We start from the raw sequence: 21,576 nt of genomic DNA, 5'->3' as shown, positions 1-21,576 counted from the left end.
AATGCAATCACGCACCGCTGAGATATAGCCTGTTATGATTTACAAACTTCCTATGAAAATAGAGCAAGGATTTTTAACATAAAGCTGGGGTCCGTAAGGTAGTCTTTCTTTTTTAATGTTGTAAGAGAGCATCCAGGTCTGTGCATCACAGCTCATCCTCTTGGTCCATGTCCGAGGGTTTCAAAAGTCCGCCTATCTTTATCGCTCGGTCTCGTTCAGCGGCCTTGGCCTCCTTCAGTTCTTGTTCCCTTTCTTCAGCATACAGCTCCGTGTTATCACCCGCAAACTCCTTCAAGGAAATGAGGAAGTCCCTCAGATGGGTTTTGAATTTGTTGAAGTCGTCATTTATAACGAATAGTCCAGTAACAAACTGTCTCGTTTGAGCCCTACGAATTGTTAATATCAACGCGATACTTGATCAGTAGAAAGGGAGATATGACATACTCTTGCAAGTTCTTGAAGGCACTCTGTAGCAGATTTACGACATACTCCTGGAGGAAATCCCTGTTGGATGTCCCTGCAGGAGCCTGGTCAGGGGCATAGATGGGATCCCGGATCTTGTCTGACTGCACGAAATAGAACATGCGAGCAAGAAGCATTGCCTGAGATTTGAAGCCTAGACAAGAAATTACACGTTAGTACTTGAATGCGTCAATATATGATATAAAATCAACATACCAGCCTTGTGATCGGTGTCAGTGAGCACGAAAAAGACATCCTGTAATATCGGGAGGTAAAATTGTCTGAAGAAAACATTTGACGTCTGGGGTTCAGAGTCCGCCATATTGTTCATCAACTCAAGACACATGGTGAGTCCGGTGTTCTCGACTTCTCTATTATCATGCTTGCTAGCCCACATGCACGAATCGATGACGAATTTGAACTGGCTGGTATCCAGCTTCAGGAGAGCAGAGAAGCAGTAAAGATTGATGGCCTGCAGCAACTTGAAGAACCCTACACGATGCTCGGGATATTCATGGAAATCCTTGTTGATCATTCCAAGCGTACATTCAAAGACATTCTCCATAATAATGGGAACTTTATCATCCATGAGGTTCTAAGTATGATATTAGCAAATGATGAAATAAGAGTACTCTTAAGACATGATATATGGCCAGAGAGCTGCAAAATTGCATAATATTGTATACCGGGGAAACATACGTGTAATTTATGGATGATCGTTGTCATCACATTCAGCACTTCTGCTTCTCTGGCGTCAGGCACATTTCGGTTATAGTCGAGAAGAACAGCCTCCAGAAGCGGCGGGACCATGCTAGAGTTGACCATCTCGAGATCGTCCGCCTTTTCGACATAAGTGTCAATAAGCTTCAGGATCTCTTTTTTGATTGTTCTCAGCCCTCGCACTTTTGGCGTTTTGGTGGCGTATCCAGTTGCTTTTATAGGACGTTAGTAAATGCCCGAGGGAATCAAATTTAATACGGGAATGCTTACTATCTGCGGCAATGGCATCTGAAATGAGCTGACTAGATGCTCGGTACATGTTGAGCATATCCAGATAAATGCGCCCGATCTGCGAATAGAAGTAGCTGCCAATGGAGGTACAAGCCGCAACGTTGGTCTTCATTATATTTCCAACAATTTTGATTGTTTCTGCATTCTGAAGCGTGGACGGGTCTTGGGCTGCCTGGCTGATGATTGAATCCCATGCGGCATTTGGCAGAGCCATGAGATTTTCAATTAGACGATCCTGGACTCCTTTCTGACCTTGGGCTGAAATCATATAGCCACAAGCTTCATAAAAGGTGTGGACTTGCTGAGGGGATAGGTCGCAGGTGATCTTTCTCATTGATCCCACGATCTCGTCTATGAACGGCTCAGTCTCACTAGGCTGCAACACAACGAAATGCCGTCGGCATTTGTTCGCGATTTTGATGAACGTATCACACGCCATGTCTTGGACACCTGTTATTTCTCGTTGTTAGCAAATGATATCTTCATGAGGTCTTCAACTTTTGGTTTCATTGGGAACACAGACCTTCGTGGGTTTCATGCATGAATTCAAAAAGCTTGTTGACAACTGTTTTCAAAAATTTCCAATGTGCTTTCAAAAATCTCGGGTATTGCCCGACAATATACATGATGTTACTCGCCACGACCGCTTTGTTGTCTTTGCCACGCTTCATCTCTGTCAGACCGAGAAGATCTTTGATGACGGTAACGAGGAATCTCTTCTCAGTCTCCTCATTCATGGCTCCGGAGATAGACCCAATGGCCCAGCAGAGTGTGTTGCAGTTAGCCCATGACCATTCGGTTCCATCAACTTGCTTGGCCAACTTGTCGGCCATGATGTTTTCTGTGTCTACTACATCCAAATGGGTAAGGTAGACAAGGCACTCTCTGGTGGTTTTGTACAGCTGAATAGTATCACTCTCTTTAACGAACTCGCGTACAATTTCACCTTCGTCGTTCTCAACAATCAAGACCTCCTCTGGTCTAACCATCTTCTCAATCATAACAGTTCTCAGACTGGTGAGAACTTCTTGGTATTTATGCTTTCGAAGAGGATAGTTGGCAAGTGTACTTGGGTGGGGGGCACCGCCGTTGGACAGTCCGCTCACTCCCATGCTGACCAATGGGTTTATATCAGTGATTGGAAGTTGTTGCATCTCTTCATACAACTCCTGGACCAATCGAGTCCAGTACTCCAGGCAGATTTTAAAGATTTCTCTGTCATCAATTTGACTAATTCGGATGAGATAGAAATGCGCATGAGTAAGGTAGTCTCTATTGGGGAGTTTCTCGATAAGCTATAATGCGGCGAGTTAGAAAATAAAAGCCCCAAGCGGTGGAACATGTATGGTTTACTTACATGTAACCTAACGCTGAAAAAGTTGCAAAGGAAAAGAGCAAGATTGAGGACGAATTCTTGGTCCCGGGAATTGCTGTTCGCATACGTTTCCCTCAAATCCAGAGATAGCGGGATGATCTTGGACACGGTTGTTAACAGATCTGTGAATATCTGGACAAGCTTCTCATCGTATGAGTACTGCGGGCCAATTTGAAGACTCCCAATCTCTGTAAGGCACTTGAGTGTCACGTTGCGGAATTCGGGAACGTCCAAGAACCGCGTGAGGAGAGTGTTAATGATGGGCGTTTCGAAGACATATCCCAGTGGGATCCAGTTCAGGAATCGCAGCAGAGTCTCCAAGGTAGCTTTGATTAAGCTGCTCTGGTTTGCAGTATCCAGGACTTCTGAGCACAACTGGAAAATGGCGGAAAACTCCTGGCACATGGTTGTTTTCAGGTTCCTGGCCTTCGTAGATGTCATCTGGTCCTGAGAGTAGTCGAAAACTTCTTCGGAAAGCAGACGGAGGATGGCCATGTTGTTTTCGCATATCGACAAGCTCGTGTGGCATGAGGATATGATTTCGTTGATAAAGGTTGGCCAATTGTGAGGCCATTCTTGCTTCAAAATAGACACCAAGACGAGGTTAAGTTTGTTGAGAAAGGCCCGCTCGCTCTTCAGTTTATCCTCCGTTTTGGAGTGTTCGATGATACAATTGACGATGAAATTTCGGATGCCTAATGGTAGTTTGGTCAGAGCGAATAGCTTTATAGGCTCCCTATGCAGGTCGATGTTCCATACCTTGACACTGTTCGCGAGGGAGAACCTTCCATCGTGTCATGATCACATCGTCGAGGACTTGAAGAGCAAGGTCTAATGAGCGTATCTTAGCGCTAGAAATTCTACAAGGGTGGGCAACAGGCGGAAGAGGGCATACATTTGGTCTGGACATATTCAGACTCCTGGAGGATATTGCCGACGAGCACCCATGACTCGGGATTTTGTTTAAACTGAATGGTCTCGGTTAAAACGATGCATTATGTAGAGAAGCTGGATACCTCCTGTCAATGTGTGCGTACCTCAGTAAGAGCTTGCTGTGCTTGTTTTTGCTAAAGAGAGACGAAAGATTTAGCATCGCTTTGTACTTGACATGCGCCAAACACCCCCTCTGACGGACGGGGGAGGTGGACTTACAGCTTCGCCTTTTCCCTCGTAGAAGGCCCGAACGGTGTTATCTAGCTCCTGGATAGAGACCGACATGGCGCATCAAGTGTCAGGGTTAAAGGGGGGACAGGCCCAGTTCTCAAGCACTGCCGTCCAAAAAAATCCGGCCACAACAAACGAGCAAACGGTGTTATCGTCTTCGTAATGTGTTGATGGAGGTGTGGCTGGGCCGTGGATGACGGAGGGAGAGAGAGTAGCAAAAGCCCGTTGAACCAAGGCGGAGAAGGAGGTGAAGGGGAGGAGGGGCACAGAGCGAGAGAGCGCCGGTGGATAGCAGTAGCCAGGCGGTTCGTGATAGACTCGCTGGCGACGAGACGAGCTGACTGTGGTGCAATTCAGCTGGAAGATGCCCTGTCTGGAGAAAGAAGGCTGTGCGATCGATGGGCACAATGCTGTCTGGCTGCGAGAGTCGCTGCTTGTTCAAGGTTGTTGCCTTTGACGCCAAAACAAAAAAGGCCCATCCCACTCCCAAAAACAAATGATGGCTTAGTCAGCGGTTGAGATTAGTCAGCGACAGCACCTCGAAAGTCAGCGCCGCAAAAGGGAAAGGAGGAGGATACAAGCTGTTACTCTGTACCTGGGTAGCTAGTCTAGATGGATAAATAGATAGATATGATCAGCTGAAACACCGTAAGATGCTACTCCAAGCCATAAGACAGCGATAGTACCCCGTATTTCTCGGACAGTGTCTAGCACAATCTTGGGATAGCTGGTGAGTCTTAGCTAGTTACACATCGATAGGCCCTAGTTTAGCAAGAAGAAGCGGAGGATAACTAGTTACTAAATTCTTTCCACTAGAGAGACATGTCTACGCTCTATCGGTCAGTAGCCACAGCAGGCTAAATGTCGGAATTTGACCCTTTTGAAAGCAGCAGCAGTAGTAAAAAACGAAGATGAGGCACCTATCAAATTGGATTTGGAAGGACCGCGGCTAAGCTATCAAAAATCGCTTGTTGGCGGCTTATTTTTTGAACGTTGCGCTAAATATTCACCTCTTACTGACAGAGTTACGGGCGACCGTGGTAGCCGAGCATTGCCCAAAGCTTTAATACGACACTATCACTTTGAGATCGTGTAATGACTTCAATGTATGTTATCTTTTGAGAGCATTGTAAATATCCAAAATCAAGTACCTTTACATCAAATGGTTGACTTGTGCATGGGTTCGAATGTTCATTAGATAAGGTGGTTGAGGGCTCGAGAGGAGAAGAACGCAGGCGGACGTGAGGTATGAGATTAAATAGGTAGTGAACAAAATGATATTAATCAGCAACTTTTTATTAAGATCAAAGGGGGAATGTAACCAATATCTCGTCCCTGCATAAGGTATACACATGGGGCAAATAACGCAAATACTTTTTTCATTAACAAGGAAACGGGCCGTCGACTATTACTATTAGTATTATTATTATCGTCATTATAGATGGGCATGAATTCTTGGTTTTGACGTGGTGTCTTCGCCATCCATATACCTATCCCAAGCCTTAGATGCTTCGGAAAAAGCATCATAGCCGAAGAGATAGGCCTGGAACTTGGGATCGATCCACGGAATAGGATACGGCTCAAAGGGGCTCCGCTGGTGAAGCTTGATGTCCCTGTTGCGCTGGCCGGGACCGTCTCGCATGTGCAGGATATCTCGCAGCGCGGCGCTGCTCTGTACAATCCTGGAGGTGCGTTCTTTGCGCGTGGCTTCATATACGGCCAGAAGATCACGCAGCTGGGAACGGTGTTTGACTCGCTTGAATAGGGTGCCGAGTGCAGCGCCGTCTTCTATAGCCTGGGCAGCTCCTTGGGCGCTGGTCAAATAGTTATGTTAAAAAAGGTCTAGCCCCGGAATAAAGGAGAGAAAGGGCGAGGCTGCTTTGAAAGAAAAAGGAAAAGAAAAAGGAAGAAAAGGTACGTACAGGTACGGCAGAGTGGCGTGGCAGGCATCACCAAGCAAGACAAACTTCCCACTTGGATGGGACCAGGAGCCCATCTCTCCGCTATTCCGTAGCCGCCACTTCTGGGCTGTCTTGACCAGGTCAAGCAGAGACTTTAGCCGCGGGTCCCAGTTATGAAAGAAAGCTCTCATCTCGTTGGGGTCCGCATCGGCAAGATTCACGGTATCCGGCAGATCATCCGGGCAGACGAGGACGAGGTTCAATAGCTCCCCGCCCTTGAGGGAGTAGCACACGGCATGCCCATTCGGGCCAATCCAGTGGGTCATACCGGGTCTCTCAGCCAGTTCAGCGAGATTTGGATCGCGCTTGATATCCTCTCCTCGCACAATGATACGATAGGCCATGTCTCCGGTCGTTTGGGGAGGATCAGCGTGGCCGAGCAGGGCCTGGCGGCAGACGGACCGAAGACCGTCAGCACCAATGACTACATCAGCGTGAAAATCTGGCTTGTCCAGCAAGCGGACAGCAGGAGAGTCAAAATCGATGCCAATGACGGTGCTATCTAGACGTATATCAACTCCAAGTCTGTTTGCCTCGCGGAGGAGGATGCGGTGGTAGTCTGCCCGGTGGATATGTAGGTACGGCATGCCATAGCGTTCAAAGGTATAGGGAAAAGCATTCTGAACACAAAGCACTTTGCCAGTTCGGTATGATCTAACAATGAAGTCCCTCGGTCGAACGGCCGCTTGTTCTGCCTCGGGTAGGAGCCCCCATTTCTGGAGAATGTACGAAGCATTGGGAGGGACCTGTATGCCCGCACCAACCTATATCTACCTGTTTAGATATATTTGCTTTGAAAGAAATAGAGAGATAAAGTGAAAGCGAAAGTGAGGGAAAGAAAACTACCTCTTGAACGTCTGCCTGCTGCTCCAAGACAGTGACCTTGTGGCCAGCTCGAGCGATACCAATGGCAGCAGCCAGCCCTCCCAGGCCAGCACCAACTATAGCTACATGGAAACAAGGAGAATGCATGATAAATGATATGTATTTTCAACCCGTCAGAGTATGACAAGCAAAATCAAAAGAGGAGATATGTTCCCAAAAAAGAATATAGGAGAGTGAGTATATGCTGGCTCGGCAGCGGGGAGGGGGGTGGGAAAGAGAAAATAGAAAGAGGACGAGCCCACCAAGCTTCATCCACTCGGAAAGGGAGGAAGAAAAAGAAAAAGGACCAGGTATGTTTGAGCGGATGTATGAATGAGGAAATGAAAATAATGAAGACAAAGGTCTGAAGAAAGAAGAAAGAAGAAAGATAATTCACAGTTCAAACGCACGTCTCGGACGTACCCACTGCACATATATATAAGTTACAAGTTAACTAGTAACTAGCAGAGCAGGGTCTCTCTGTAATCCGTCCGCAGCATGGTTAGGAAGCAAGAGGGTTATGCAAGTCCGAAAAGGAAGAGACAGAGGTTTGTTGGGATTGATAGTTAAGTTGAACTACCAAGAGGTAAAATGGCAAACTAGCAGACTGGGCATCTACAAACGGCTGCAAAATAGTCGCTCATCCTCGCTAACCCATCCGCCCGAGTAGTCAAAACTAACGGTCTGGAGGGTGGGAAAAGGACGGGGGAAAAAAACAATAAACAACAGGATATAATAGGACGGCAAGGGTATCTAGTGACGCTGGTCCCCTAAGGTCTGGACAGAGGGGTCATCGAGCAGGAGCTTCGGAGGAGATACCCGTTAGAAGAGGGTTGCGGCGCAAAGTCAGGACAGATTTGAATGCCATGCAGCGTCAAGACCACGACCATCCAGGGGGTGAGTAAGAGGAGAACATGCTTGGGCCGTGTTGGCTAGTGGACGTGGAGCCTGTGTGTAAGATAGAAAGACAGCAGATGGAGAAGCGCAACGACGGTGAGGTTAGTTAGTTTGCCCGAGCTAGCATCCAACGGTCAAGTTAGAGGTCGAGATCGCTTTTTCCTGGCTTGTCGAAGGCCAAACAACTGCCGAAGGGAAGAAGCGAAGCGCCGAGTTCGCTTATATAAGCAAGAGGTTTGTAATGTCATTACATAAGCAAGGAGATATATTGTTCCGAATATATTACATAATGATTAAAATAGGAAGGTGATAAGTGATGAGTAATCAGGTCACATGTCGAGAAGGTCCCCCAACCCATCTACGGAGTATATCAGAAGGAGACGAGGGAGACGAAGAGACGAGGAAGAAAAGGAATTAGAATAAGCGAAGGGGAAGTCAAACATGAAACCCGTCGTGCACAAGGGCGGACCACCAGCTGGTCGGGAAAAGGGTCTTGCCCGCCCAGCCTGTGGGAGCTGGAGGGCGAGAGAGAGGGAGATCACCCTCTCTCCGTGTGGTCCTTAATTCACTTCCCCTTAGGCGCCACTAAAACAAGTCGCCAGCGGCTGACTGGCGGGCTATTTATAGGGACGAGAGTTAATATCCGACAGTCTGCCTCTTTGCTTGCTACCATCATCTCCATCAGACGACGACCGTATCCTATTATCTGCGAGAGGGTACGTAATACTCCATGCTTTGTACCCCGTACTCCGTACTTTGTACGTGTCGTAAGGCTGTAGTAATAAAATGTCCATGTCGACGTCGAATGTCAGGTTGGGCTGAGGGTCAAAGAAGAACAAGAAGGAGAACAGCAAAAGCAAAAGCAAAAGGAAAGAAAAAACAAAAAAAAAAAACAAAAATGTCGATAAGAGACAAGAGACAAGAGAAAGGGAGAGGGAAGAGCGGCAGTTGGCGGGCGACTCCGCTAGTCGCGGCACCGCAGCAGGGTCCCAGGGCGGCCGCGGCCAGTCAGAGACACGAACGAGGCACAGCGAGACAAGCAAGCCTGAAGCCAGCGGTGGCCCACCCCCTGTCAGCCCCCCAAAGAGACCGGCCAAAGGGGGAGGACAGGCCGGGGAGAAGGGCAAGGAAGGGGGGCGCGGGCGATGTCTGGCTTGCTGCTGGCCAATGGGGGCCGCGCTAGGGGAGGCGCCCAGGGGTGGCTAGACAAGGGCCCAGCAGGAGCAAGGAGCAAGGAACGCAGCAAGGAAAAGAGAGAGAGAAAAGCCAAAGTCGCAGGAGAGACGCAGATAGAAGCAGCAGAAGGAAGGGAGAAGCTCAGCAAGCGAAAGAGGAAAAGAAAAGAAGAACAGCAGCCGAAGAAGAAGAAGAAGCAGAAAAAGGCGAAAGGGGGGGCCCTTACCGAGCAGCGGTAGAGTCGTGGTAGCGGGGGCCCGTCGGGATGCCCCGGGAGCGCCGGTCCAGCGCCAGCAAGCAAGAAAGCAAGTAGCAAGCAGCAAGCAAGCAGGCGGGCAAGCAGGCGGGCAAGAGCTAGTATTTGTTATGTGCGTAGGGGGAAGCAGCAGCAGCAGCAGCCAGCAGCCAGCAGCGAGAGGCCAGCGCAAGGGCAAGGGCAGGCAGCCAACCAGCGGCCGCGCCAACAGCCAGCCCAGCCTCAGACAAGCAGCAGCAGCAGCAGCAGCAGCAGCAGCGCAGCCCTCGTCGAACTAGCCGGCCTGGCAGCGCCCAAAGTTCGCCCCCCCCATGCGCGATCCGCCCAGCCGCCCACCCACCCAACCAACCCATCAGCATCAGGCGGTAAAAGCTCGTTCCCTTTCGGCTGCTTTTGCGTTAAGTTCTCCCTGCCTTTTGGGGCCCTTTTTTTTGGACTTGTTATCTCGCTCTCGACGCCTGTTGGCTGCTTGGCCTGCTGATGCGAGTGTGGATGCTGCTGCTGCGGATGCGGATGCGGATGTGGATGCGGATATGCTGGTCCGTCCCTCGCCCTCCATGACGGTGACTGCGCTGCGACTTACGACGACGGCTACGGCTGCGACTACGGCCTCCGGCTGCGACTAAGGTTCGCTAACTAAGCAGCGTTCTCGTCTCTGCTGCCGCCAGCCCGTTGCCCCCAGCGCCGGCGGTTGCAGGCCCTCTCACTAGCGCCGTCGCTTCCCCCCTTCGCCTTTCGCTCTCTTTTCCCTTCGCTCTCTTCCTTCTTCCCTCTTCCCTCTCCCTCTCTCTGTTTCTTCCCTCTTCTTCCCTCCTTCGCGCCTAAACCCTCGCCTCGCTCGCCTACTGCCCTTCCTCTCGCGCTGCGTCTCCCGTCCTGCCACCTCTCTACCCCCTTTCGCTCTCTCCCGTCGCCTGCTTCCCACCTCCTATGGTACGGAGCACATGAAGTAAGCGTTCTGTAGCCTGCTTTGCGTCTCGTTCCACCTTCTTTTTCTTTTTTATTTTGTTCTATATTTTATATTTATTCTATATTTTTTTTTCTCTCCCTTGTCTCGTCGCATTGTTCGCCCGCCCCCGACGAGTCGCATCAGGGAACCATCGACCAAAAACTCCATCGTACTATCATCCTTCTTCCTCCTCCTCCCCATTCATTAAGCGACAAGGACTGCTTGACTGCCTTGCATCCTCGACCTCATGTCGGTCGTCGCACCTGCGCCGTTGCCCAGCGGCAGCCGGGAGATCGCGGCTGAGGCCAGTCCAGAACAGAGTCCCTCCAGCTTCACCGCGGTTAACGGCAGAGATCGCTCGGGCTCGCTCATGAACGGGCAGCAGGCTGACATGCGTCCGTCGCCCTCTCGCGACGAGAGTAGCAGCAACAACAACAACGCCGGCGCCGGCAACAACAGTACCAGCAGTACCAGTAATACCACCAGCAGCAGCAACGGTAATGCCAGTGGGAACAGCAGCGGGAACAACGGCGGCACTGCCAGCGCTGCCGCCAGCAACGGCGCCAACTTGCCTCTCTCGGATAAGCCAGCAAGCGCGGACGGGTCTCGTGACTCGCCGGTTGATCACGCCGATGCCTCAGCTCAGGACAACACCGCGACTGCCGCTGCCGCTGCCACTGCCTCGGCCGTCGCCGCCGCCGCCAGCAATACAAACAGTGCCAACAACAGCAGCAATGCTGCTGCGTCAAACAAGCGCAAGCGATCCAGCATAGACAGCCACCACGCTGACCTTGTGCGGAGCCCTCCCGGCCCGCTGCCGGCTGACCATCCTCACTCACAACCACCGCCGCCGGCCGCAAATGGCAATTCGGAACATCCTCCTCACCATCATCACCACCAGCAACAGCAGCAACAGCAGCAACAACAACCATATACCAGTGTTGAACGCCCAGACGAGGCCAGGCCAGGCACCAGCAATGTCGCCTGGGACTACGAGATGAACAACTCGCAACGACACTCCAAGCCGCAGCAGCACATGGATGCATCCGACGCTCAGCTCGCCGAGGCTCTGCAGCGCGAGGTCCAGAGCGAGACCCCTTCCGAGAATGCCTCCACCATGGAGATGCAAGGTGGCGGCTCGTCGGCTCACAACATGCAGAGCCAGTCTCCCAGCGGCTCCCAGGTCGCGCCAAAGCGAAAGAGAGTCTTCAGCAACCGCACCAAGACCGGATGCATGACTTGCCGACGAAGGAAGAAGAAGTGCGACGAACAACATCCGTCTTGTAAGTTTTTTTTAGTTTTTGGTCCTTCAATTTTTTTTTTCTCCTTTTTAATTTTTTAGTGGTTTTTTTATTTTTTTCGTTCTCCCTTGTTCTTAATTAAAAATGTTGTATATAACTCAACTCGTATTCTGACACTTTTCTGCAGGCAACAATTGCATCCGCGGCGGTTTCCCTTGCGAAGGATACTCGGTCCGTAGCACCTGGCAGAAACCATCCCAGGCCAAAGGCCCCATCCCGCTCCAGTCCAAGGACCGATATCCTGAACCACCGAGCATGTACATGCAGGACATGAGCCCCCAACGCCATGATTCCCGAATAGGCGGCCCCATGCTTCCCGACGGAAGCAAGGCCAGGCCGGTCTCGGTCGAAGAGAGCGAACGAGCTCAGGCTTACATGACCAGCCCCAACAGCTCTGTTGCTCGCGTGGCATGGCAGAAGGGCTCATGGCAGGCTGCCAACCACCATATGATGCAGGACTCGGGTCCCAAAATGGAGTACCGAGACGGACCCGTCATGGCTGACATGTCGCGTCCCGAACCGCCAAAGTCAGACTACCACCACTCACACGCTAACAACGCCAGCACCAACAATAATAACAATAACAACAGTCCCGCTAACAATGGCTCCGGAAACAACGCGCACCAAAAACCTGGACTCCCCGTGTTCCAGCCAAACATGGAGCCGCGTCCCAACCACGCTCCTCCTCGAGTCGACCCGGGTAACTACCCCACCCAGGCCCGCCTCGCCCTCAGCAGCATGGAGCCCCATGTCCCCTTTGAGGGTCCCACGGAGAAATCCGAAAAGGAAAAGATGCTTAGCGGCGAACAGTACCGCCCATTCGACCCCGAACTCGTCCGCGATCGTGAACAGTGCAAGTCTGCTCTCTGGCGCTTCACCAACGCTGGTAACCCTCTCTACGGCATCAGCTCTGCAGAGAAGACCCGTCTGCTCACCCAGATCCTCCAACCGCCGCCCATTGAACCATCACCAGACGCTCCTCCACCATCAACCAGCACTCCAACCGGCTCCCTCGGCCCAGGCGCTGTGCTCGAGTCGCCCTTCAACTGCCACTACGGCTACAACATCAATATTGGCGAGGACGTGCTCATCTCCGAAAATTGCTTCTTCGCCGATGACTGCTCCATCAACATCGGCGCCCACACCTGGATCGGCCCCAACGTCACCATTCTCAGTTCAATGGCTATCGGCAGCATGCAGGAACGCAAGGGCTCCCAGTCAAGGTACCAGGGCCGTCCCGTCGTCATCGCCGAAGACTGCTGGATCGGCGCCGGATGCACCATTCTTCCCGGCGTTACGCTCGGACGTGGCGCCTACATTGCCCCTGGCGAGGTGGTCCGTTCGCAGATTCTGCCCTATGGCTTCCAAGGGTTGAAGCCAAACTACCCTTAAAGGCACCAGGCCTCATCGTGATCCTCCATAATAATCACTTTTCCTTCTTCTTCTGTTGTTGTCGTTACTTTTTACTGCCACAGCCCCTGACATCTCTCATGCAGCCCTGTTTTGGCGTATATACTATATACTACTATCTCTGATGCTCGATTTTTCATTGCTCCCCATATTTTATGCTAGCCACGACTGCTTACAAAAAGCGCAAAGGGTGGAAGGAGGGAAAAAAATACCATAAACTCAAATTCAATATCAGGCGAATGGCATTTTGCATTCTCTGGACGGTTGCTATCTTCCTTCTTCACCAAACGTCAATCTCCTTATCTGCTGTCCTTTCTCCGTTGTTGCGATGTTCGATACACTCTCAGTTCTGTTTTTGTTTTCCTGCTTGTTATTTTCGTTGCTTCCTTTGCCCGGACCTTGACCCTTTTATCTTCTATGCTCTGGCCCGGTGAGCATATACCTTTTACTCCCATTACGCCCTTTACTGCCAATTTAACTCCCTGGTTTAATGGCGTTGATGAAAATGGCGTTCTTGTCTTGTCCATCCGTCCGTCTCCCCGTTTAATGTGTTTATGTATCGTAGTCGATTTATTGCTCTTGTGAAGAAATTTATATTTCCTGGTATGTCCTGCTATCCATATACATATTATGTATTATCATCACGACCGTTGATCCTTTATTTTTTAACTTCTTTTGATCACTCTATCCCCGAAATCGAACTTATAAAACCCGACATTCCACAGCCTTAAGATTCCAGCCAGTCAAGCAGCTCCGGAACAAAGTACGTCGTCACAATGCTCCCACCAGCCCTAAGAATACCCTGCATACTCTCCATGACCATCGCCCTAAGCTCAAACACGCCCGCCTTCGCACCTGCATGAATCATCGCATACTCCCCACTCACCTGATACGCAGCAACAGGAAGATCTCTCCCCAGCTCCTTCGCATCACTAATAATATCCAAATACGCCCCTGCAGGCTTCACCATGATAATATCCGCTCCCTCATCAATATCTCTCCGAATAGCCCTCCTCGCCAATCCCCTGCCACTAGGCGGGAGCTGGTAACACTTCCTATCACCGAACGAAGGCGTCGAGCCCGCCGCGTCTCTGAACGGCCCGTAAAGACAACCACTGAACTTCGCCGCATAGGACATTAGAACTACCTGATGCGAAATCCCCGCTTCAATAAGCTTAAGCTTAATTGCCCTGACTCTTCCGTCGTTCATATCAGAGGGTGCAACGCAGTGCGCTCCTGCCTGTGCATATGCCACAGCGATATCAGACATTCTCTCCACGGAGAGCGTGTTGTTCAATGATCCGTCTTCGCGCAGGATACCACAGTGGCCGTGCGAGGTGTACTCGCACATACACACGTCTGCCGTAATGTATAGCGATGGGAAAGTACTGCGTAGCAGACGAATGGCTTGTATCACTGGTCCGGAAGGATCGTCTGCCATTGTTCCCAGAGCGTCTTTGGATCCAGGAGCCAACGGTACACCGAAGAGTATGACGGATCTTAGACCCTTTTTCACTAGCGGTTTAAGGAATGAAATTAGTCTGTTTAGGCCCAGCTGGTACTGGTTTGGTAGCGAGGGGACGGCAATTTGGTCGTCGGGTCTGTCCGTGATGAAGAGGGGGTACATGAGCATTGCCTGGGCGCACTGGTTAGTATGGAGGTAGAAGATACACAGCAGAAGCAGAGCCTACCTTGGTTAATTGCCTTTCTGCCTGCCATTCTCTGGTCAATGGGTGGTTGTATCCAGCATGAAGCTGGCTGGAAATGCTCCCTGAGATGCTGACGCTTGTGGTGGTGCTTTGGTATGAAGATGGAGCGGCAATGTGAGAGCGAGGGCCTCTGGGTATACGCTCATCGCCCTGGGAGTCTCTGAATGCAATGTCCGACACGAGATTAGAGAACGACATCTTCAATATCAATTATGTCCTTCTTTTTCCCTCTCCTCCTTCTGCTTGTTTATTGCTCTTCGTCAATTAGAGACGCTTCATCCTCGTCTTCCCTTACCCCAGCCTTTTTTCTTCAGCTGGCGGGACAATTTTTTAGTCTTTCATGATTAGTCATCGGCGATAAGAAGCCAAAACCTCTCGTGACGTCTTTCTCTTTTCTTGCATGTGCCAGTTGGAGATGGTTTAAAGGTCAGCAAGCATTTCGACGAGGCCCTTCACCTCCGTACGAGAAAAGCGTTATACCTTTTATTCTGTTTGTTGTTTAGACCTCTACAAGTGTATCCCGAGTACCATACAGCAGCTATGCTCGGGACTTCAGCGCAAAACGCCTCGGGAACGGCGTCAAACACCCAAACCACTTCCCAAGAGCGGGGTGGCCTACCATTGACAGGCACTCTAAGGCTAAGGGGAGAAGCAGAAGAGCAAAGTAACGAGCCGCCGGTACAAGAGAGACGTATAAAATGGGCAGAGGATGTTGTCGACAACGAAGGTCAGGGCAGGAAACGCTCAAAAGGTACGTCGCTGTCTCCGAGGGACTACTAGATCAGTCTGCTTACTGCTTTAACAACAGTCTGTTGTATCTATCATAAGCCACGACCCGCGGGCGAAAGTAGCTCTGAATCAGAGTCGTCGGACTCAGATTTCGATGATGACTCTTCCGACGACGACGGACGATCAGACAAGGCGCATTCTCACAAGGTAAGCGCTCTCCCCTTAGCCAGACATGAGCTTCTCTAACATGCATATCTCAACCAGGGATCCGGATGCTCAGACCACCAGAAACGCAAACCAAGGCCAAACGCTTATGAACGGATTCCGAAGAATAAGAAATAGTGCCAAGCAAGCAACGGGAAACCCGAGTTGATTTGGATATTAACCGCTTCAAACTCCGGATCCAACAGGGAAATTCAGCGTTTGATGCACAGCTCACACGGTCAGACTGGATCCAACACATCAAAGAGATAGGCATCCGGTAAATAAGGTTCGGCCGGATCCCATGAGCGATTACTCCCGTGTCAAGCATCGTATGTTTCCAGCCGACGCCCTTCAAGGTGCATGGGTGTCCATGCAGGACAGGGGGGCCGGCGGTAGAATGACTTGAGACTGCTGTGCGAATGACGCGAGGGCTGGGATAAGCGAAGACGAAGACCGTGATTTCCCAAAGCCGAGAGAGCTTCAAGCGAGCATAACCTATACAAATATGGACCTCCCCTCCAGACATATGAAGGTCGACTACTCAAGGATAAGAAGAGTTGTAATTGGAGCTAATATGTCCCAGTCCTGTTGGTCTCAAGTTCACATTAAAATATGCATGGCAGTGCTTCGTATATACATGGTTTAGATTAGACTGCAACACTCTGGCTTTGACCACACCAAAATTCTGGGTTTCCCCAACAATGCCTTATCCGCAGCAGGCTATGCTGGTATATGTGCCATCGGATTCGTTTCCAGCCTGTAATTCGGGTGTGACGAATTCCTGCGAGAATGTCTCACTGGCCTGGTAGTTGGGTCTGGGGTGGGTGCTCTCATAGATCTAGCTCTTTGGCCCCGATTAGACCATGTCCCATCCGTATCTGTATCATTTTCGCTAGAGTAGCTGCTCTCCTCGATCACTTCTTCAAGATCCTTATCCTCGCAGCCATCTCGGTCATCCATTTTGGTCACATTTTTTGCGATACTCGACTTAGCAGGTAATCCAGTCTCAATTGCGTCAATATGGTCGTTATATGACCTCGAAAGCCGCTTGATTGTATGGTCTGCTACCGCATCCACCAGGTCTTCAGTAGGGCGTCTCATCTTGCCTCTTAGACTAGGCTCAGCATAGTTTACTGGCCCACGCGAGCGTCTCGAAGGCCTTGATCGCTGAGCTTGCCCTTCTATGGTGCTTGTTGATTGAAATTCAGAATACAAATGGTTGTCGTGGCCATCCGTACTGTCAATAAATATCTCCGAGGGTACAGTATCTTGGCTCTGGTCATCCAGAGTGATCTCGATGGGTTTATTTAAAGGAGGCGCATCCTCGCTAACAATAACCTCAGTTTTCGCATTTGTCAGGAGATCAGAAGCCCTGCGACGAGGATTGCGGCCTCCCTCGGTTTTTCTCCGTCCAGAGGCCTTTCGTTTCTCAGAAGCCAAGTTATCATGAGCCACCTTTTTCATTGTTGACTTTGGATTTAAATTCACGTTTTCTACCACATCGGGTCAGTTCAAGTCTGAAGAAACCGGATAGACCTGTAATAGGGATATACTTACTAGGTTCAAGAGCCTTTCGAGACTTTGCCGGTCCCGTGCAACTCCTGATACCCTCCTTGCTCACAGACATGACCCCCGGTTCGTTTTCAGCACCGGTTCCAATGTCGTCGGGTAGTTTGTTTGGGGCCTTCTTCGTCAAGGTGTATTGGAATTCATCTTTTTGTTGCTTAGCCTGTGGAAGGTTTTCAAAGTCCTGGGCCTCAAGTTTCCGTTTAGAACCAGCAACCGTAAGAACTGCTACATCACTGTCGGTATCAACATCTTTCTTTGATATCAAAGTCTGAACCAGAGAACTATCTCTTCGTTTTGGCCGGGTATTTATTGGTCGGACTTTCCGTAAGACATCTGCTACTGAGTTCTCGTTTGTAGCGCATGGCAGATGCGGCTCCTCCTGGTCCCTTGTACGGGCATCAACTTCGGACCCCGTTTCCGGTACCTCAACGTTATCTATAGGTCGAAATTCTTCAACGACATCGTCTCTCTGCGGCCTTTCCTCTTCTTCCTCTGCCTCTTCGTTGACTTCTGGAGCATATGCTCTATCTTCGGGAATTGCGGGCATATAGCTGCCATCGTCTAACAGGGCGTTGTCTTCAGATAGTCGCAAGCGGTTTCTAGGCGTAATTCGTTTTGTTTCCTCTTCCTTTTCCGGTGGGTCCCCCTTCAAAGCAGGTGCACTATTTTCACAAAACTGGGATGGTAACTTGTTGAGATTCTTAACGAGAGCCGACAATTCCCCTAAGCCGGATTCAAATCTTTCTCGCAGAGAATTTATGCGCTTTTCAAAGTGCGTCCCTGACCGATATTGTTCAAGCTCGTTATTTGCGGAGATAATCCCTTCTCGCAGTGTGATATTTTCGGCTAGGAGATGCGATACCTCCGCCTCAAGGGTTCTTATGCGAATGGACTGTACTGAATTTGCTCGGGCAATCTCACGGTTTTGTCTGATAAATCGCCGTTTTACTATTGCATGGCCTGTTAGTAGCTAATTTTCTATGATTCTGTTGAATCGTGGACGACCAGGGGGACATACAGGACTCGACGGAGTCCAAAGTTGTCGGTAGATCGTTCAATCGAGCCATGACTGATCGAGGCCGTCGTGGTAGCCCAGCAATACGGACAGTGCGTCTCGGGTCAAAATGTGTAAGTATAGAATATTAAGGGTCCCCTATCAGATAACTGTATCGAGTCGTGTCTTGTTTTCAGTGAGAAATAAAATCAGCACTTGTGTTTGCTTGAGCCAAAGGTCGGAGGTCTTGGCTTGACACTGTTTATGTTTATCCATTTACAGTTAGTCTCCCGTTTGGCTCATTACATAAGAAAACGACACTGATTATGTATTATTAGGATAATCACGTGATATATCTTTTTAAACCTGAGGGAGGCATGTTTCTAGAGGTGATGCATCAAGACTTCGCGATTTTAGGGAGTATCCCTACGTTTCCAGGGCTCTGTGACGGATATGTGGGCAATTCTTTGCTATTCATATGAACTGTTATCGCTACCATAAACCTGATGTCTTACAATAAGCGTGCAACTGCAATATTCCCCTCTTCCGCTGCGGGCACTTTATCGTCACGCCCTGGCAGTCAATCCTCGAGTTTAGCTGCACTGGTAGCTGCAAAGCGAGCGGAGTTAGAAGATATCCAACAGTTACGGGATATTAGCAATGCTCTGACAACACAGTTAGAGGCATTGGAAGCAAAACTTGCAACGTTACAAAATGGAGCAGAAGGTAAGAGCCATCCATATTATTCATTCCATTTTCAAAGCGTTAACCGCGGCCGTTATTTTTAGCTGTCGCTTGCATAATGGCAAACTTTGACAGTGTACTTAAAGTCATTAATATGGCTGCGAGTAAGTTGGCTTACCCACTCTGTACCCAATATACCTGTATTTGTATGCTGAGTTGGATTAGGCGGCCTTCCTCAAGCCAAAAATCAGGAGAGTCCGTCTAATGCGAATCAACAAGAGGGTGCCAAGGAGGAGGATAATGTCAAGGACTCCCTTCCGGTTCCCCTTGTAAGAATACTCCTGGAACAGCAAGCCCAAGGGACTAAGCGATAGGCTATAATAATGAAGCTGCTATAAGCCCATCCTTCAAAGGTGCCTGGCTTGTTCAGTATTTCGAACATGTCAAAATAATGTGAGCATTAAGAATTGCAACAGTTTTATCCGATGAAACATACCACCCGATGAGTTGTGTTAGATCCGAGGCATTCTGAAGGGCCCTCGGCAGGCTGGTAAGAGTTATTATAGAATCATGGATACCCGTTTACGTATCATGGATGGAGCATCAATAATGTTGATCATATTGCGTCCCATTATGAAGCTATCGGAGAATAAGTGGTCACCTAAGTGGAACTGTCTTGCAAAGAAAAATAAAAAATGTAACCCAGTTATATGATTTTGTAGAGATATATATAACACAATTTGTCAGAGCAGGCTAAGCCACATATACCAAATGCTTGTATCATATTATTTTGAAGAGAAGCTAGAAATGGCCTCGTCAAGTGCAGTTTTGTTTTTCGGTGTAAATCTCACTTTGTATTTATTAGGGATGGCAACCAAGCTCGTTGGATCAGAATTTCCGTGGATTGGATGGGTGTTGATCTTTTCGTCTGACGTAATTCTGAAGCTGTTTAGCATGCAAATTAGGATGAGATAAATCTCGCGGTTAGCCAGCAATGACCCAGCGCACATGCGATAGCCAAGACCATATGTGAATAGCGGTGCGTCTGGTTTTTCGATCCAGCGCTCGGGCCGGAACACTTCTGGATCAGTCCATACATAAGGGTCTTTAAAGGTAAAAGAGTTAGCATTTACAAACGGGGACCGAGCACAATTAGGGAAGGAAATATATCGAGTGAACTGACCCATATTACATGCCCATGCATTAAGGAAAAAGACAGTTCCTTTGGGGATAACTTTGTCATCGTAGGTGATATCCTTGATCGAAGTTCGCGGAAGTGCAAGGCGAAGGACTGTGAAATATCTGTAGAGTAAAGTTAGCTTTCTCTCCAGGCCCCTTTCCTGTATATCTAAAATGACGTAAAACAGAGTAGAGGAAGGATAAATACCTAAGACACTCTTTGCCCAACGCAACAATATATTCACACTTTTGGTCGTCCATTGCATCACATAATGGCTGATCTCGAGAGTAAAACTCTTTAATAGCCTCTGCAGCCTTATCCTGGATATCAGGCCTTTGCGAAAAGAGAGCAATACTCCAAGCCATCAATGTCGTCAGAGTATCCAGTCCTCCAGAAAGCATGGTCAAGCTAATGGAAGTAAGCTCCTCTTTATTCAATTTAATTTCCTCGTCAAGCATAATATTGGCTTGGATGCATGGCTGATGTTCATTCTTAGCCATCCTCTCCTCAAGGCCGGCATTTAGGTGCTGCAAGTATTTGTCACGGCGATCCCGCATTTCTGCGGCTTTCTTGGACCCAAAGTTGAAAGGGTTCAGGCGTAGAAGAGGGATATAATCCTGTAGGTTTCCAGTGGTGCTCCTAAACCGACTAATTTCGTCTTCGACATGAGTGATTTCCTTGAAGAGTTCCTCCTCCTGCGATGCCATCCGAACACCCCAGTTAAGGGTAAGAGCAAGACTAAGACTCAGTCGCTGGATCATGGGCATGGGATCAATGGCGGTATTTCCCGCATGTCCATATTTGAGAAGTTCAGAGACGAAATCCTTAGTCTCGAGATCCAAGTGGCCAACATATGACTGAACAGATGGCTTGTTGAGAGCAGAAGCGGCTCCCTTTCTTCGCCTTTTAAGGGAATCACTGTAAGGAGAAGTCCCAATTGTTGTACCAGCAGTATTTGACACCACCTACCCCAATTTATCAGTAGCGATATTAAAAAATGAGAAGCTGCCAAACTCACCTTATGGAATGTATAGAACTCAGGTCGCGAACTTAATGCTTGGGAGTTCTGGCTGAACAGCGCCTTTGCAGAAGCCGCAGTATTGACCACGATAATAGGGATATTGCCCAACTGGATCTGGTACACAGGTCCATACTCTCCAGACCATTGCCGATATTGTTCTGCCGCATTCTCCTGGATTTGCTCGAGATTTCCAATCATGAGAAGGCCTGGTGGGCCTTTGAAACCCTTAATGCGGGCCATGTACCGCCTAAACTCATTGCTGAGAATGTAAACGGTGGAGAGCACACAAGACAAAATGATCAAAGATTCGACTGGGTAGTTGACCAAATTCGAGAACATCTTCACGAACACCATTTTGAAGAGTTATACAGCTCCAACGAGGGAGCAACTTTCGACGAAGGATAAATGCAGCGCAAACCACCCCTTTTCAACTGATCATTCCCCTTTCTCAACAAAAAAATGAATTTTTTTTATTTTACCCCCAGCTGGGCTTCTAATAATAAAATATAGGGGGGAAACCCCGCGCTTAATATGGGTGTCTGCCTCGAGCACGTTCCTCCTCTTGGAGCGGCGCTTAGCACGGAAGCGTTCCGCCTTGCGTCCAGCCGCACCTCGGCTATCGGATTAATATATGTCCTGGTACCGCGCGGCTGTCATCGT

At 49.3% G+C, this 21,576-nt stretch overlaps 8 protein-coding genes across 8 annotated transcripts; 3 read left to right on the top strand and 5 right to left on the bottom strand.

Annotated features, from left to right (window-relative positions):
* Nucleotides 1-145: 145 nt before the first annotated feature.
* On the bottom strand, nt 146-4,066 carry MGYG_01955 (exportin-1; the record flags this gene model as incomplete). The annotated part of the gene is made up of 11 exons (XM_003177846.1): nt 146-386; nt 445-616; nt 679-1,057; nt 1,162-1,394; nt 1,453-1,923; nt 1,997-2,768; nt 2,831-3,543; nt 3,608-3,679; nt 3,744-3,816; nt 3,886-3,915; nt 4,001-4,066. The coding sequence occupies 11 exons, from the start codon at nt 4,064-4,066 to the stop codon at nt 146-148; spliced, it is 3,222 nt and encodes a 1,073-aa protein (XP_003177894.1).
* A 1,381-nt stretch (nt 4,067-5,447) lies between these two features.
* Nucleotides 5,448-6,945, bottom strand: MGYG_01954 (salicylate hydroxylase; the record flags this gene model as incomplete). Its single annotated transcript, XM_003177845.1, has 3 exons — nt 5,448-5,826; nt 5,935-6,737; nt 6,820-6,945. The coding sequence occupies 3 exons, from the start codon at nt 6,943-6,945 to the stop codon at nt 5,448-5,450; spliced, it is 1,308 nt and encodes a 435-aa protein (XP_003177893.1).
* A 3,417-nt stretch (nt 6,946-10,362) lies between these two features.
* MGYG_01953 (nodulation protein L) lies at nt 10,363-12,808 on the top strand (the record flags this gene model as incomplete). Its single annotated transcript, XM_003177844.1, has 2 exons — nt 10,363-11,398; nt 11,544-12,808. The coding sequence occupies 2 exons, from the start codon at nt 10,363-10,365 to the stop codon at nt 12,806-12,808; spliced, it is 2,301 nt and encodes a 766-aa protein (XP_003177892.1).
* Nucleotides 12,809-13,553: 745 nt separating this feature from the next.
* Nucleotides 13,554-14,733, bottom strand: MGYG_01952 (delta-aminolevulinic acid dehydratase; the record flags this gene model as incomplete). The annotated part of the gene is made up of 2 exons (XM_003177843.1): nt 13,554-14,462; nt 14,518-14,733. 2 exons carry the CDS (start codon nt 14,731-14,733, stop codon nt 13,554-13,556), a joined length of 1,125 nt encoding a protein of 374 aa, XP_003177891.1.
* Nucleotides 14,734-15,075: 342 nt separating this feature from the next.
* MGYG_01951 (hypothetical protein) lies at nt 15,076-15,606 on the top strand (the record flags this gene model as incomplete). The annotated part of the gene is made up of 3 exons (XM_003177842.1): nt 15,076-15,286; nt 15,344-15,471; nt 15,529-15,606. 3 exons carry the CDS (start codon nt 15,076-15,078, stop codon nt 15,604-15,606), a joined length of 417 nt encoding a protein of 138 aa, XP_003177890.1.
* Nucleotides 15,607-16,188: 582 nt separating this feature from the next.
* MGYG_01950 (shugoshin C terminal domain-containing protein) lies at nt 16,189-18,104 on the bottom strand (the record flags this gene model as incomplete). The annotated part of the gene is made up of 3 exons (XM_003177841.1): nt 16,189-16,961; nt 17,026-17,985; nt 18,056-18,104. The coding sequence occupies 3 exons, from the start codon at nt 18,102-18,104 to the stop codon at nt 16,189-16,191; spliced, it is 1,782 nt and encodes a 593-aa protein (XP_003177889.1).
* Nucleotides 18,105-18,537: 433 nt separating this feature from the next.
* On the top strand, nt 18,538-19,089 carry MGYG_01949 (hypothetical protein; the record flags this gene model as incomplete). Its single annotated transcript, XM_003177840.1, has 3 exons — nt 18,538-18,757; nt 18,820-18,879; nt 18,941-19,089. 3 exons carry the CDS (start codon nt 18,538-18,540, stop codon nt 19,087-19,089), a joined length of 429 nt encoding a protein of 142 aa, XP_003177888.1.
* Nucleotides 19,090-19,500: 411 nt separating this feature from the next.
* MGYG_01948 (3-hydroxyphenylacetate 6 hydroxylase) lies at nt 19,501-21,270 on the bottom strand (the record flags this gene model as incomplete). Its single annotated transcript, XM_003177839.1, has 4 exons — nt 19,501-19,820; nt 19,899-20,017; nt 20,103-20,860; nt 20,914-21,270. 4 exons carry the CDS (start codon nt 21,268-21,270, stop codon nt 19,501-19,503), a joined length of 1,554 nt encoding a protein of 517 aa, XP_003177887.1.
* Between the last annotated feature and the right edge of the window lie 306 nt (nt 21,271-21,576).

This window comes from Nannizzia gypsea, genomic scaffold (genome assembly GCF_000150975.2).
Source record: "Nannizzia gypsea CBS 118893 supercont1.1 genomic scaffold, whole genome shotgun sequence".
Lineage (NCBI taxonomy): Eukaryota > Fungi > Ascomycota > Eurotiomycetes > Onygenales > Arthrodermataceae > Nannizzia > Nannizzia gypsea.
Note: the sequence above shows the minus strand (reverse complement) of the source record. Positions and strands in the feature narration are given on the sequence as shown.